Here is a 15,310-nt window from a genome sequence, read left to right as displayed (position 1 = left end):
AAACTTTTAACTTTTAACTTTTAACTTTTAACTTTTAACTTTTAACTTTTAACTTTTAACTTTTAACTTTTAACTTAAAACTTTTTTAACTTTTAACTTTTAACTTTAAAACTTTTAACTTTTAACTTTTAACTTTTAACTTTTAACTTTTAACTTTTAACTTTTAACTTTTAACTTTTAACTTTTAACTTTTAACTTTTAACTTTTAACTTTTAACTTAAAACTTTTAACTTAAAACTTAAAACTTAAAACTTAAAACTTAAAACTTAAAACTTAAAACTTAAAACTTAAAACTTAAAACTTAAAACTTAAAACTTAAAACTTAAAACTTAAAACTTAAAACTTAAAACTTAAAACTTAAAACTTAAAACTTAAAACTTAAAACTTAAAACTTAAAACTTAAAACTTAAAACTTAAAACTTAAAACTTAAAACTTAAAACTTAAAACTTAAAACTTAAAACTTAAAACTTAAAACTTAAAACTTAAAACTTAAAACTTAAAACTTAAAACTTAAAACTTAAAACTTAAAACTTAAAACTTAAAACTTAAAACTTAAAACTTAAAACTTAAAACTTAAAACTTAAAACTTAAAACTTAAAACTTAAAACTTAAAACTTAAAACTTAAAACTTAAAACTTAAAACTTAAAACTTAAAACTTAAAACTTAAAACTTAAAACTTAAAACTTAAAACTTAAAACTTAAAACTTAAAACTTAAAACTTAAAACTTAAAACTTAAAACTTAAAACTTAAAACTTAAAACTTAAAACTTAAAACTTAAAACTTAAAACTTAAAACTTAAAACTTAAAACTTAAAACTTAAAACTTAAAACTTAAAACTTAAAACTTAAAACTTAAAACTTAAAACTTAAAACTTAAAACTTAAAACTTAAAACTTAAAACTTAAAACTTAAAACTTAAAACTTAAAACTTAAAACTTAAAACTTAAAACTTAAAACTTAAAACTTAAAACTTAAAACTTAAAACTTAAAACTTAAAACTTAAAACTTAAAACTTAAAACTTAAAAAACTTAAAACTTAAAACTTAAAACTTAAAACTTAAAACTTAAAACTTAAAACTTAAAACTTAAAACTTAAAACTTAAAACTTAAAACTTAAAACTTAAAACTTAAAACTTAAAACTTAAAACTTAAAACTTAAAACTTAAAACTTAAAACTTAAAACTTAAAACTTAATTTTGTGAAAGGACAACACATGAGCCTCTTCACCTGGTAATTTGTTTTATTGCACTCACCAGTCATGTACAACACTTCAAACTGATAGGCACTGACATATAACTCACCAGCATCTTTTGGAGCTGCTCTACTGTCTGATTGGCAACACTGATGCCATTGATCTCCCTGATCTCATCTCCTACATGCAGAGTCCCTGAAGAGGAGAAATAACAGATTAATAGAGGCTCTTCATTAAGCAGGAAACACCAGCTAATACAAGGAAGAGTGACAATTCATTGCTGATTCAAATATACTACATAAATCTACCAAACAATCATTGAATTATGTTTCTTCAACAACAAGAGGGGAACATCTGTCAGAAGACCTCAAAACATTCCAAGCCACACAGATTTACCTGTTTTCAGATACCTGGACACACTAAGAATCAACCTAGGGGTGGATAACCAAAACAATAAAAGGAACAAACTGCAGGGGACCTACTAAAATCCTCCAAAGCAAATGGAAGAAAAGTTCACAGTCTACACAAGGCAGCATGCCAGAGTATGCTAAAGAACATGTACATAAACCAAATGACTTGTGGAGCTAAATCATGAGACCAAAGTCAATTTTATTTGCTATGAATTTCCACAAGTGCCTATGAATACAGGCAAATATCAACTGATTTTAATATTAAACCTCCTACCATCACTCAAAAAGCTTCAAATAAAGACACAGTGGATCCTTCAACAATCCAAAGCAAAATCAACCCAGGAACAGTTTAAAAACTATAATGTCAGTTATGGCATTCCCCATCTGCACACTTCAACAAATACACCAAGAAGACACAAAGGGCATACCAACATATTCTACTGTTTCTGTAAGAGTTCACACTCAACTGGATGACAACAGAACATGAAAGCTATTCTTTTACTATCTCTCTGCTTAACAACATCATCACACAAACCTTGTCGATGAATCATGCCACCATGCATGATGCGGGCCACAATACAGTGGTTGAGGTCATTCATTTTCAGGGTGATGCCCTAGAAGAGACAGGCAGAGGGAAAACTTACAACATGTAACAATGCCACAACACACTTCAAATGGATATAACCTTATTTCATTGTAAGAGCTGTGCAGAGTTACAAACAGTCCATGCTTTTATCAGAGAGGATTGGACACCAGGCAAAATCTCCAGTCTATAACAATATTTCTCATATAGGAAAAAGGACTGATTCTCACCAAGGTGCAAATCCTGTCCTGAAACATGCACCAGCCCCCAGGAAATAAAACAGTTGTGATTAATTCACACGTTGCTGAGAAATTTCCTCAGAGTCCCAGCTCTGCAGCCATGTAAACTCTAAGCTGCTAGCCACAAACTCCACCAGAGCTGAATCAGTCACCGTGATAACAGGACGTTCCAGCTACAGCACAACTCATAGTAGGCCAGTCTTGACTGGGTTAATGTCAAAATATTTAATCTCATTCATAGACATTGTATCATTAGCTGTTTAGCCATGACATAGAGACCAGGAAGTCACAGCTTCTGATATGAGAAGACTGGTGCCCCATTTCAACAAGCGTGAATTCTAAATTATGGCATTAACACTACAATAAATACATAAACAACACATAACTGATTGTTTGCATATGAAGCAGGGAAGTGAGATCCAAGTGCTCACTCTACATTCATGATCAGATCACTGAAGACACCAGCTCTGAAAAGGATCTATGTGCAAAAGGAATGCTACCTCTCTCGCACACACACAATAACTTCAGTCTAGATCCTATAGTACCTTGTGAAGGTGAAACATACTTGTACACAGCACATAACTGACATTTGGCAGCAGAATTTGTCTACGCACCATGGGCTCATCAGTGTTCTTCTGAAACTGGACCAGGCGAACCCTGGTAACATTCTCCAGGTCCATGTCTCCGTTGGTGCTGTCCGGGGAGTCTCCGTTAAGGTACGGTGAGGTGGGTGGAGGGGTCACCCTCAACGCCTCATCACTGTAGACCTCATGGGCCACCACATCATGGGTCTGCAGCAGAGCCTGGATGTACACAGACAGACAAATATTAAGACTCTCAGGACCCACCAGAACATATCCTATGTCTACAATATATTTTTCACCCCAAAAATCTAAGCCACTTACATGACCATAGTCCCCACCTACAACCATAACCATGTCCTCTCTACTTCTCCCACCAATTCCCCTCCACAACATAGACTACAAGAAAGAAAAAAAAACCCACAAAAGACTAGCAGGGTTTGGGAGACAAGCTCCCACCACCTGGCAGTCAACCTTCTCCCAAGGGTGTGGAGAATGGCCACTGTGAGGAGCAGCCCAACTCAAAACCACATCTGACCAAAACCATCCCATCACCACACCGTTACAAACTAACTAAGCAAACAGCTTCTCCCACCGACCGATGCTCCCAAATAATCTCATGTATATAAAACTGATACTGTACATATTACGGGACCCCAGTGAAGAAGGGAGGGCCGGGGATAGTGCAGTTTACACTGATCCTCCTCTTTGGCCACTAATCCTGTAACTGGCACACTGTGTGGTTTTACTACAAACACGTCTGCATTTGCCAAAAAATCACATCAGAGTGACACCACATAGAGCGACAATACATCACAACAGCCAGCCAGTTCTGCCAGCAGCACAGTTAAAGTGTGTGGCAGGATGAAGTCAGAGCAGGACAGCCTAATTGGATTGAAGCAAACCTAGGGTGTGACTGGGCCATTTTATGACAGTTAATCAAAAAAGTACAGCTACAAAACAGGCATCCCACACAAAAAGTTTCTCACTGAACTAATTGCCATTATACCATTTTATCCACAAACTGGCTACACTCTTTTAGGGAAAGCAATTACAGACCCCAAAAATGTACCCTACAGCTCCAACTCTCTGTGTCTTTCCCTGCCGGAGGGCTCGCCAAGCTCAGGTGCTAAGCAGCTTTGTGGCCAAGGGAGTTATGTGGATTGTCAAAACACCCTACTTCTGACTAGGTTGTAATCTCTCACACACACGCACTGACAAAGCAACCTGAGCCAGTGACTAAGTGTGTGTATGCACGCGCACACTGGCTTCAGTAACATCACACCATGAAGTGCGGCTGTGTGAGGATCCTCCTGAGCTCCTTGGCCTCCATGTTCTCTGGGTAACAGGAGATGGTTTCCAGTACCTGGTGAGGAGAAATAACAAGAAAGAGGTATGAATCTCAGGCACACACATAATACCTAACAGACTAAAAAATATGTCACTGAACATCACTTTACTGGTCCGAGAACTACGCTGGCAGCAAATTCCTCACCTCTTTGGCTCTCTGCACACCATCACTAGGGGGATTTCTGATCTGAGGAGACGACCTGGTGTTGATTTTGTCATAAAGCTGAAACAACAGGTAAATAAATATAATTCAAATACACATAATGACCCGAGCCTCGATTCATTATGACACCTACTCACATCTAGCAAGGTGTGGAGGTGCTGATCCTGGAAGACGCTGTGCAGGAAGTCCATGTCTTTCTCACTGCAGTCCGTCAGTGCATGAATCTCCTCTAGACTGTCCAAAACCTGCGATACTGCCCCTACACACACACACACCAAAGTTATACACTCAAATAAATGTAGACTGAATTGCAAGCACACAGAAGCATTCACAAGTACACCAAGCAATCTCTGCAAACATACAACACAACACAAAATGCAAACACTGAACGAGACAGACACTCCACCCGTTACGCATCCACATACAGGGAAACAACAACAAAAGACCAAAATAATCACAAACGATAGACGGCACAACAGAAAACACACACAAACATTCACAACTATTGAACCCCAAGTACCTGCTGCATCGCCCACACATGCAGCAAAACCAGAGAAACAGCGGTACATGGCGTCAATACAACATCAAAAGAAAGTCATTTGAGAAAGTCACAGTGTGAAGGATGGGTTAGGGGCAGTAGGCCCGAGAAAAAATAGAAATATAATCAAATGTAAAAGTGCAAAAATATACAATGTGATAAGTGAAGAAAGAAAATTCTAATCTGACATATAAACTTCACAAGTATTTGTAGCCTACATAGTAATAAAGCTCCACGGTCATCAATACCCTGAGAAGAAATGAGAAAACATTTTCCTCTCTCTCCGACTGCTCTTAAGGTTATTTAGAGATGACTCAGTGATTCTTTTGAACCCACAGGCTGATCTTTAAGTTGCCACACAATTTATTAGCGGCAGGTGGTGATATTACACCATGGTCTCTGCAGGCAGCCAAACAAACCTCTATCTCCAACAAATGATTTCAGAAATAGTAGGGACGAGGATTTACTCCGCCCTTGAAATTTCTCAATCCTGCGCTGCTCTGGAATAGCAAGACAAGAATTTCTAGGCTCAAGTCCTGGAATGACAGATGAAAGATGGATATGGCGAGAATAATCATGTGCTCGTAATGGGTTTTCACCAAAGAACAAATGAGACTTTTATTCAACTGTTACCGTGAGGATGTAAGACAAACAGTAGAAAGAAAACGAGCTATATAAGCCATTATTACCTTTGGGAAAACCTTGTTATACACGTCTGTTAACATACATCCCAATTAGGGTTACCGATTGCTTTTCTCAATCGACTGTCAGCCGTGTACGGATAGATAACCGGTTGACCACCGAAAGCTTACCGAATACAAATACCAAACACTATTCCTCAAGGACATTGATTACGTGGAATAACATTGTCTCTTAAAAATGACTGCACCCACAGTTTTTGGGAGACTAACCCCCAACTACACTGCTGACAACAGACTCGGGTCTCCACTGTTCGATCGGCAATTCATCATCAATATCCCTATTTAAGCGCTATACAATATGATAGATAGTCCCACCGTTAGTCAAGACAGAGGCATGTGAGCAACTTATCCTAGTAACCTTTGTTTTTTGGTTTCGTTCAAGTCATGACAAAACAATTCAATTTTTTTTTTTTTTTTTTTGTTCAGCGACCGGAATAACCAAGATGTACGTGAACAGAGTGTCATCTTTACAGGTCAACGGGAAGCATTTGGAATAAAAGCACATTCATCAAACCAAATAGGTTTTCTCAAAAGGGAGACAGAGGAAGCAACTTTGGAGGAGGAGGAGCCACATCATCCATCACTAAGAAAAAGAAAAAGCAGCTAAAAGCAGGTGAGGATGCCATGATGATGATGATGATATCACACATCAAGATTCTGCGAGTGGGAAGGGTGATACGTACTTTCGGCAGCTAGCAGTCCTAGATGGCAGGGCGGAAGAAAAACAACACCAAAGAAAGAAGCTGAGATTAGAGGATGTACAGAGTTTAGAGAGTAACAGTTCACAATGAGAGACAACCAAAGAAAGAAGGGAGAGGATACAGAGTCAGAGAGAGCAGGTAGGGAGTAAAAGGGGAAAGAGCAGCGACAGAGTGAGAAAATCACCAGAGGCGGTCTAGTCGGTCCTTTGCCCGGCTGCGAAAAGAAACCAGTCATCAGGAAGCACATCCGCCACAGACTGCCAACATCAGCGGAAACAAAATACACACCAGTATATTTGGCTGCAGCGGCCACTACAAAACCGAGCCACAAATGCGCAAAGCTCGCCTCGTTGCGCCCGTTCGTTAAGCAAATACGCAACGCGGTACTCGTTTTCTAACATTTAAGACGAGCGCACCGGTGTTCTATGCATACCCGCCGCCGCTCTCCTTATCAAAGGAAGTGAAAGTCTGCATTTGAGACAGGGAAGTGAGGCTGTTGGGTAACATCTGTCTTTGTTGAAACAGAGGAAGTTCCACGCAGACAGCTGGAGATCACATTAAGACACCAGAATAGAAACCTGGCTAGAAAGTGAATGTCCCTTTTGTGTCCTCTGTCAATATGTTTCATCTCTGACCTCTAATGACACATGGGTGGATAGTTCACATATGGAGGGAGAGCTAAATCTTGACACTCACACACCAGTTTGCACAATTAACTACTACATTATCGTCCTCTTCCGCTGAGCCATTTACCTGAGGAGGTGGGGTCGTCTGAGAAGTCATGAAGCTCCTCTGGGGGGTCACCATAGTAGGAATTAAACTTGTGGCTGGAAACGGCGGCCAGCACTGCACCCTGGGATACAGAGTAGGGATAATACAGCCGTTACACAGTTGTACGTATTTGTATGCGAGGTCTGATAAGAATCATTGGGAAAACATGACATAACAAATGATCTGGGTCAGTGATTAGAAACGGCTGCACAGTGCGGGGGAGGCCACACTTCCTCCCATATCTGATTTTCATCAAGCTGAACCTGGAGATATCTAGTTGAACTTTGACACCACGCTAACCTTCAGCTTCCTCCTGGCGTTGAACTTCCTCAGCTGTTCCACCGTTTCAGGCAGGTGGATCTTGTAGGCATACCTGTCCCTCTCCTACACCCACCAAAAACAAAAAAGCAGTCACATTAGCACAAGTAGGAAACAATGGTGAGGATGTGAAGAGAGCTGCACATACACATTAGAGCAGTCACAGAGCGGATGTGAAAGCAGGAGGTGTAGCTTCTAGCAGAAGGAAGTGGTCTTGAGTCAGCAGCACTAAAGGCCAGTGGTTTTAAAGGTGACAATTACTTGCCAAAGCTTATTTCATTCAAAACCCCTATATCCCACTTATTTTCCGGGTTTTGAAATATTACACAAAAGAGCTTGTCAGAAGCAAAAGTTCAGCAGTTCTTCATTTATTACTGGGTGTGTTTGTGTGAGCTCACCTTCAGCCAGGGGTGGTTGAGGGCCTCGTAGACAGTGATTCTCTCAGCGGGGTCCAGCATCAGCATACGTCTCACCAGGTCTTTGGCGCTCTCCGAGATGTGGGCCCACTGACGCGGATTCATCTGAAAAAGCGCACACACGCACACAGTTTAATGTGGGCAGACAGACACTTGTCACAGTCTGTAATGTTCTTGTAAAACACAGTTGCGCTGACGGTAGAGCATATTACTTCCAGATTTGATTCTAAAAAAATAAGCTCTGTTATCCGTCTAGCTGCCCGCAGCGACTGCATTTGCCACACATTAGGTGTGACGAGGCCGTTTTGTCCGCCGTGTTCTTACCTTGTATTTCCCTTTAATGATGGCCTCAAACAAGCGCTCCTTGGTGCCGTAGAAAGGCAGACAGCCGGACAGGAGGATGAAGAGGATGACTCCGCATCCCCACACGTCCACCGGTTTGCCGTACGGCTCCCGCTTCACCACCTCCGGGGCCATGAAATGGGGAGTACCGACTCGACCTGAAAAGAGCGGGCAGAGGGATGATTTATAACGATATTCAGGGTAGGAATATGTGAATGGCTGAGACTAACAATGGTCTAAACATTAGTTTATGTTACTTCATAACTTCATAGGTTAATGGTGCAGGCCTCCGTCGACATCCTGACCTAGGCACAATTTACATTTTCCAGTTAATCTGATCTGACTAATTGTCTAATTAAGGCAGGGAAGCCGTGTTTTCTCAGTTTGTCAAGGTCAAAGTGTCCCACTGTACCTCCAGCTACTAAGCCAGACTCTCCCAGCTGTATCGCCACTCCAAAACCTCCCAGCTTGACCGGAGCAGAGTTCTCCTTTGAGGCCAGCAGCACACAGTGAGGCTGCAGAGGAATAAAGAAGAGAAGTTCAACAGTAAATTTTTTAACAGTCTTATTCATTTCACTGATGCAGAGGGAGAACAAAAACAACAAAAAAAAAAAACTTTTCTTTGCAGCCTGTGCAATGCTTTGCTTTTCTCTTTCTGTGCAAAAGTGCAAGATCCCATATGTTCTGACGCTGGTTAGCAAACCACGGTTTCACAATGACAAGACGACTCGAACAACTATAACCGCAATTTTATTACGAAGCTGATACAGACAGGAAAGGGTTCTTACCCCAGGATTTAGCCAGTGCATCATGGATAATAAGCATTAGATTGACACGTCTCTCTCACACACACACACTCGTGTGCTGTAGAGCAAGGTTGATATGCATTTTACTGCATTAATGGCCGTGCTGTAAAAGTACTTGGTCAATAAAGTAACTTATTTATAACTTAGAGGACAGGGCGGAGAAAAACTAACCACACAGTAGAGAATTACTGACAGTGACATACAAGCAGAGAGAGAGAGAGAGAGAAGTGACAGTTTTTAAGCAGTTAATACATGACAGGGTTAGGGTTAGAGTGCAACATAGTTTTCACACTTAATCTCCATTTGCATAGACATAATGCTGCTGTATTTTACAAGACGACGCCAACGACAAGTGCTTCATAAAACACAAGGGTATTTGACCAAACACACTCACCGGCAATCTAATGCAATTGCTTCATCAATATTATTATTAAACTACTATTAAAGTTTTTTCTCCATCTCTATTATGACTATGTTTGTTTTTATGATCTGGCACCGGTAAGCATGTAAGCATAGATTCAAGTCATTTTAGGAGCAGCGCTGCATGGCAGAAGATGGTTGTGGCGGTGGTCTCACTTCCTGTCTTCACATTTTTACACTTCTCGTTATAGGGGAACAGAGGGGTGTGGAGGATGTTGACTGAGGCGGTGCAATATCAGAGAGGCGCAGTGTGTGTGAGAGAGAGAGAGAGAGAGAGAGAACAAGAAGCAGAGAGGACTAGTGGACTAAACTTTCATATCTGTGAGAGGGAGAGAAGGATTGGAGAGAGTGCAGCTTCTCGACCGAGAGACAGAGAGAGGACGAGACCGGTAAGACAAAGACTGATTGCGAGCTGAGAACAGAGAGCAGAGGAGGACAGGGAGTGGATGCTTTCAAAAGGATATGCAAAAAGAGTCTGCAAAATTTATGACTCATTCAGAGATCAAAGAGAAAGGTGAAGATGGCAAAAGGAAAATGTGAAGGACATGGACTGCAGTTTTGTTATATTTTATTATGTATGTAACTATAGTTTTACTTAACAGGTCGCAAGTTTGATGGCGGAAAACACACACCGGACTACTGCGGTCACACATCATTCACACGCATTTAAACTACAGCTGTGCTGACCCTCCTGCGGAAGGAACATTAATGTTGAGCGTTCTGCTTTAATCCAAACATCTGTTTGCAGCAGTCAGACGGTGAGTGGTTCAGAGTGTTCATTGTAATTCGGTGGAACTGGAATTCGTGTGTTAAATAGGCATGAAACTTTCCATTAGTCACAACTTGGGTTCCCACGAGTAAAAAACTAAATCCAGCAACAATAGAAAACAAACACTTTTCTAGAGTGTTCAATACGCTGCTTCTACACCTCCTGTTATTGCATAAAATAATTTCATTTCCCTAACCTTTAAAAACTACAACCCACATATTCACCTGTCATACACATCACTGCAATTAGACAGTGATGTACACTATTCTTTTTTTCTGCTTTTTCATTGGTTTTATTCAGTGACAATGAACTGAAATGAGCTTTTCCCTTTCTTTTTCAGAGCCTGATTGACAACCCTCAAGATCCCACTCCTCAGACACGATGACCGCCTCTTCGTTCCCCTTCACTCCTTCGGCCTCTGCGTCGTCCAACTCCTCTCTTCCCTTTTCCTCCACTCCTTTCTCCATAAACCAGAATATTTGCTCGTTTGACGACACAACCCTCCGTCTGCCGCTGATGGTCTCCTACTCCCTCTTCTTTGTCATCGGGCTCGTGGGTAACCTCTTTGCACTGTGGGTCTTCCTTTTCTTACACTCGAGCCGCAATTCTGTAAGAGTATTCCTCATCAACTGCGCCGTGGCTGATCTGGTCCTGCTGGCATGCCTGCCCTTCAGGGTCCTCTACCACATTAATGGAAACAAGTGGGTACTGGGATCTTTGGCCTGCAAGCTGGTGGGGAATCTATTTTACATGAACATGTACATCAGTATCCTGTTACTGGGCCTCATCAGCCTGGACAGATACTTGAGGCTCAAAGGAAAAGGTAGAGCGCGGAGAGGCATGATGATGAGGCTGCGGGGGCGCAACTGGCCATGGAGCTGGGTGGCGTGCGCAGCTCTGTGGGGTCTGTCACTGATTGCAGCGGTGCCCATGATCGCCACGGCTGAGGACAAAGAAAACAGCGGCCAGTGCTTCCAGTACAAGCAGCGACGGGTAGCCAAAGGGAAAGCATACTTCAACGCAATGTTGGTGCTGTTGTTCTGGCTCGTCTTCATCATGCTCGTGGTCTCCTACGCGAAGATCGCCTCCCAGTTGCTGAGGGTGTCACGGGACAAGCCGGACCTGCCCAACTCGCACAAATACCAACGGACCGCCAAGAAATCCTTCTTTGTGCTCTTTCTGTTTACCCTTTGTTTCGGGCCCTACCACGCCTTTCGCCCCGTCTACATCCTCTCCCAGCTCAGCGGAACAGCATCATGCGACTACTTGCACCTGGTGGACCGCACCAATGAGGTCATGTTGTTATTCTCCGCCTTCAACAGCTGTTTGGATCCCGTCATGTACTTCCTGTTATCCGGCTCGGTGCGCAAAACCGCCCTCCGAGTACTCGGAGACCGACTCGGCAATTGGGCGACATCCAACAGCTCGACGACAGAGTTCAGACGGACGTCTGTGCCTGTGGCTTTAAATTCTCAACTCAACACCCCCTCGGGTACCCCGAGAAACAGTATCTGTGTCATCAAATCCACCCTTCGCCACACGGGAGTGACGGTGTTTCCCCCTACCGACCAACATTGACGAAAGCGTGAACGCTGGAGAAATAAATACCTTTCATTTCTAACATATGCCAGACTGATCGGGCAATTATCTGTAAAATGACTTCTTATGTTCAACAAATGTTTGTTTGTTGTTGTTTCTTTTACTGCAGTTACTCATTGTTTAGACATTAAATCATTGTTTAAATTCTACTTTAATGTCTGAGTGAAAGAAAGAAAAAGAAAGAAACCATGTTTATTTTCTAGAGAATGCTATTATGCATAATGTTTCTGAAAATATAAATGGGTAAATTTGTGATAATGGATTGAGTGTATCTCAATTATGTTAAAACAAACACATTTTGGATGTTTTTGTTCCTTTTCTAAATATATTTGTAATGTTAATATAATCCTGTCTATATGAAAGTAAAGAGATGAATAGATCTAACAAGGGGGTGTTTCCTTCCTAACACTCAGACAGAGCGACAGTCTGCTGATACAGCACATACACGGGACAAAGAAATGAGTGACAGGTTTAGTCAGTTACATTGACAGTGCATCTGTCAATGTAACTGGACTGAAAACTTCCTTCCTCTTGTGTTAAAAAAAGCACCCATCTGGCACTCCGAGGCGGGTGTTAAAGCAAACACCAGCAGTAATGAGCGCCTCCCGTTTCAACCAGGTTTGACCCGCCAGCACGCGCGGACACAAGGCGGCCTCGATCGCTTTGTGGACAAATGGCTGGTGTGTGGATCGAGGGGCTGTTTCAGGGCCGCTCCATCTGGTCTGGTAGTTTTTGTTGCCCGTGTTGAATGGCTAATCCTGCTGGAATCAGCCGTTAATGCTAATCTGACCACAAGAACTCCAAACAAATCCACAATGGTTGTTTGTCATGCCACACAAACTATATTGACGATTCGGGTTTTGCTAAGGCACTGGTGTGCAGGCTAAAAGGGCTTCCGTGTGGTTAGACCAAACCACAAGTTTATTCTAAAAGCCATATAATAAGTGGAAATGAATGTAAAGAACGGATGTCGCCGAGTGTGTTTTCTGGTAAACAGTAAAATGTGCTCGACCTTTAGTAGATAATCATCTTCTAGTCTGAGAAGGTGGTTGTCTGTGGTATGGAGCATATTTATTACATTTGTTATGAAAAGCTTTCAGTCTGCTGGTTTCAGAGGCTTAGTCAGGGACTCGTGGGAGAGACCTCACCTTTACGTCGCGATGAATCACATTGTTGTCGTGGCAGTATCGAAGTGCCTCCAAGATCTGCCTCATATAGTGGCTGCGTGAACAGAAAGCAAAGACAGACATCGATAAATTGCTGTTTATTTCAATCTGTATTCATATTTTAAATGATCTACCCACAGCTCCCAGACCGTGTGTCCTACCTGGCCACTGCTTCGCTGTACACAAACCCGGCGTCAGCTCTCTTGACAATTTCAAAACACAGGTCTGCTCCGTCCATACTGAGAGGGAAAGAAAGAGAAAGGGGATCGGGGTAGGGACGAGACAAAAATCAGATTTCTACCAATTACAGATAACAGTTTACACAAGACCGCACAAACTACCGTGTCTCAAAATAGAGTTTAAAACACAGTGCAAAACTCTGTCCGCCAGGGAGCGATTTTCACTTCACTGGCGCAAACGCAGAAGCACTATACTTTCGCTTTAGCACTTTTCAGCCAGTACAATCCCCCAGGGAGGCTCTGAGGAAGCTATGGGATACAGATTTACTAAATAAAATCCACACAGAGGGAACAAATTAACCAGGCGAGTTGATTAAGAAAATTAGATTTACAACAGATGCCGGGGGAGAAGTAGAGAGAGCCGTTCCCCGCGTGTCCAATGTCACTTGTGGATTTTATATTGAACACAGATGCTTTGTCTTTACTGTAAAATCTACCTCAAAATGACACACGGGCCTGTTATTCCAGACCGGGAATTTACATTCAAAAAGGCCTCACACCTTTATTTATTCCAAAGTGCATGAAAATATAACATTAATGCTTGATATTTTGTCTTGGCCTAGATATATAGCACAGTGCATCAAAAATTACATTATATAGTAGTGTGTATCATCTGACCTTTAACAAGCTCAAACAAAGATTTTGTTTCCATCAAGGAAATAAGTCTGTAACCACAAATGCAAGGGGGCTGTTAGGCGATAGGGTGTGTGTGTGTGTATATTTTGAATATATACACGCAGTAGCCATCTGGCAACTGCTGGTAAATTTAGTATGCAATTGTTACATTTGTAACAATTGCTTTCCAGCTATGCATCGTTTTCTACTCTATGTAAACTATTTAGCGGCTGGTAAGAAACAGTATTTGGTATGCGGGACTGATCAGCTGTGCGGGTGTTTAAAAATAGGTGTTTCCTGCCCCGGTTACAAGTACACATAAAAGACACAAAATCAAACCCTGAATTTACACATCAAAAACACATCTGACATCTGATTACAGAGTGCACGTAGACTTACAATTCAAAGACCATGTAGAGCATGCCATCGGAGCTGTAGGTCTCCAGCAGCTCCACGATGTGAGGGTGTTTCAGCATGTGGCAGATACTGGCCTCTCTTTTCAGATCTGGCAGACAGAAATTAGAAAGGGGGTTTAGTGAGATACTGTTCACGTCCAACAATTAGTATTCAATCTGATAATAAGTACTTATTTTCTTGTGTAGTGTCAGTAAATCCAGTGCTTTGCTCTCAGTCTCCTTGTAAGAGTATACTTCATTTTATATACACATGCTACTAAATGTCTACAATGAGCAGATTTCCCCAATCATTATTTTTATTCTTATTGAAAGATGGAAAGTACTTTAATGAGGACGCAGTACACAAATGTAAACCAAAAATCAGATGACCTTTGGGTGAGAAAGCTCCCTGGTGTTCATTTGAGAAAGAAAAAAAATCTGTTCGGCCGAGAGGCTCGTTCCGCATCTCTAGGTGGTGATTTAAGGAGATGAAAAGCAAAGAGGACAAGCCCAGCGTGCCGCCCTCCTCCTTTCAAACCTCGACATATGTGCCACATCTGAACTACGCCACCAGAGGGAGCTACAGAGCGTTTCATTTACAAACTGGAGGATGCCATTCTTACTGAGCAAAGAAAGGTGAGTTTTCACATGTTGGGCAGACAGCTCACGAGCTGGTATACAACAGAAAGACAACTCACACCAGATGTAGCACCGCTACAATACCATCATTATTGCACATTTAAATCCACATCTGGCCCACACTGCAAATACAATTACAACATGATTCTGTGGCATTCCTCAATAACGACAACGACACTGGAGGGAAAACACTGCTTAAGGGAAAGGGACTGTCCTCCTTTTAAAGAAAAGGAAACACACGGTATTGAATAGAATAACAGAAGTGGTGAGACATGTGCTATGACCGCTGAGGCGGGCTGTTGTTGAGCTCCTCACTCTATAAAAACCTCATTTACACAGACCACTCCTCATCTGC

General features: G+C 41.6%; 2 protein-coding genes across 10 annotated transcripts in view; one reads left to right on the top strand and one right to left on the bottom strand.

Moving 5' to 3' along the window:
- Window positions 1–15,310, bottom strand: part of LOC130165624 (peripheral plasma membrane protein CASK-like) — a 37,999-nt gene that overhangs the window by 11,202 nt on the left and 11,487 nt on the right. For 4 of the 8 annotated variants that reach the window (XM_056371046.1, XM_056371045.1, XM_056371048.1 and 1 more), the window contains exons 3-17: window positions 14,321–14,426; window positions 13,229–13,306; window positions 13,050–13,122; window positions 8,720–8,822; window positions 8,290–8,465; window positions 7,948–8,070; window positions 7,532–7,615; window positions 7,214–7,313; window positions 6,443–6,460; window positions 4,658–4,779; window positions 4,503–4,580; window positions 4,293–4,373; window positions 3,041–3,229; window positions 2,140–2,218; window positions 1,304–1,389 (exon numbers count right to left, since the gene is read on the bottom strand). In XM_056371046.1, the coding sequence (XP_056227021.1) occupies window positions 1,304–1,389; window positions 2,140–2,218; window positions 3,041–3,229; window positions 4,293–4,373; window positions 4,503–4,580; window positions 4,658–4,779; window positions 6,443–6,460; window positions 7,214–7,313; window positions 7,532–7,615; window positions 7,948–8,070; window positions 8,290–8,465; window positions 8,720–8,822; window positions 13,050–13,122; window positions 13,229–13,306; window positions 14,321–14,426 (1,496 nt within the window). Of the gene's footprint in view, window positions 1–1,303; window positions 1,390–2,139; window positions 2,219–3,040; window positions 3,230–4,292; window positions 4,374–4,502; window positions 4,581–4,657; window positions 4,780–6,442; window positions 6,461–6,644; window positions 7,184–7,213; window positions 7,314–7,531; window positions 7,616–7,947; window positions 8,071–8,289; window positions 8,466–8,719; window positions 8,823–13,049; window positions 13,123–13,228; window positions 13,307–14,320; window positions 14,427–15,310 lie in introns of those variants that run through there. The other 4 variants (XM_056371047.1, XM_056371051.1, XM_056371053.1 and 1 more) reach the window with 3 other exon arrangements.
- Window positions 9,217–12,305, top strand: LOC130165625 (probable G-protein coupled receptor 34). 2 transcript variants are annotated; one of them, XM_056371054.1, is made up of 3 exons: window positions 9,217–9,922; window positions 10,136–10,291; window positions 10,643–12,305. In XM_056371054.1, exon 3 carries the CDS (start codon window positions 10,684–10,686, stop codon window positions 11,878–11,880), a length of 1,197 nt encoding a protein of 398 aa, XP_056227029.1. In that variant the 5' UTR covers window positions 9,217–9,922; window positions 10,136–10,291; window positions 10,643–10,683; the 3' UTR covers window positions 11,881–12,305. The 2 variants fall into 2 exon arrangements, with proteins under 2 accessions (XP_056227029.1, XP_056227030.1); XM_056371055.1 differs by having other exon boundaries at window positions 9,217–10,047.

The sequence above is a fragment of the Seriola aureovittata genome, chromosome 24 (assembly GCF_021018895.1).
Source record: "Seriola aureovittata isolate HTS-2021-v1 ecotype China chromosome 24, ASM2101889v1, whole genome shotgun sequence".
NCBI classification, from domain to species: Eukaryota; Metazoa; Chordata; class Actinopteri; order Carangiformes; family Carangidae; genus Seriola; species Seriola aureovittata.
This window is presented reverse-complemented; position numbering and strand designations above follow the sequence as displayed.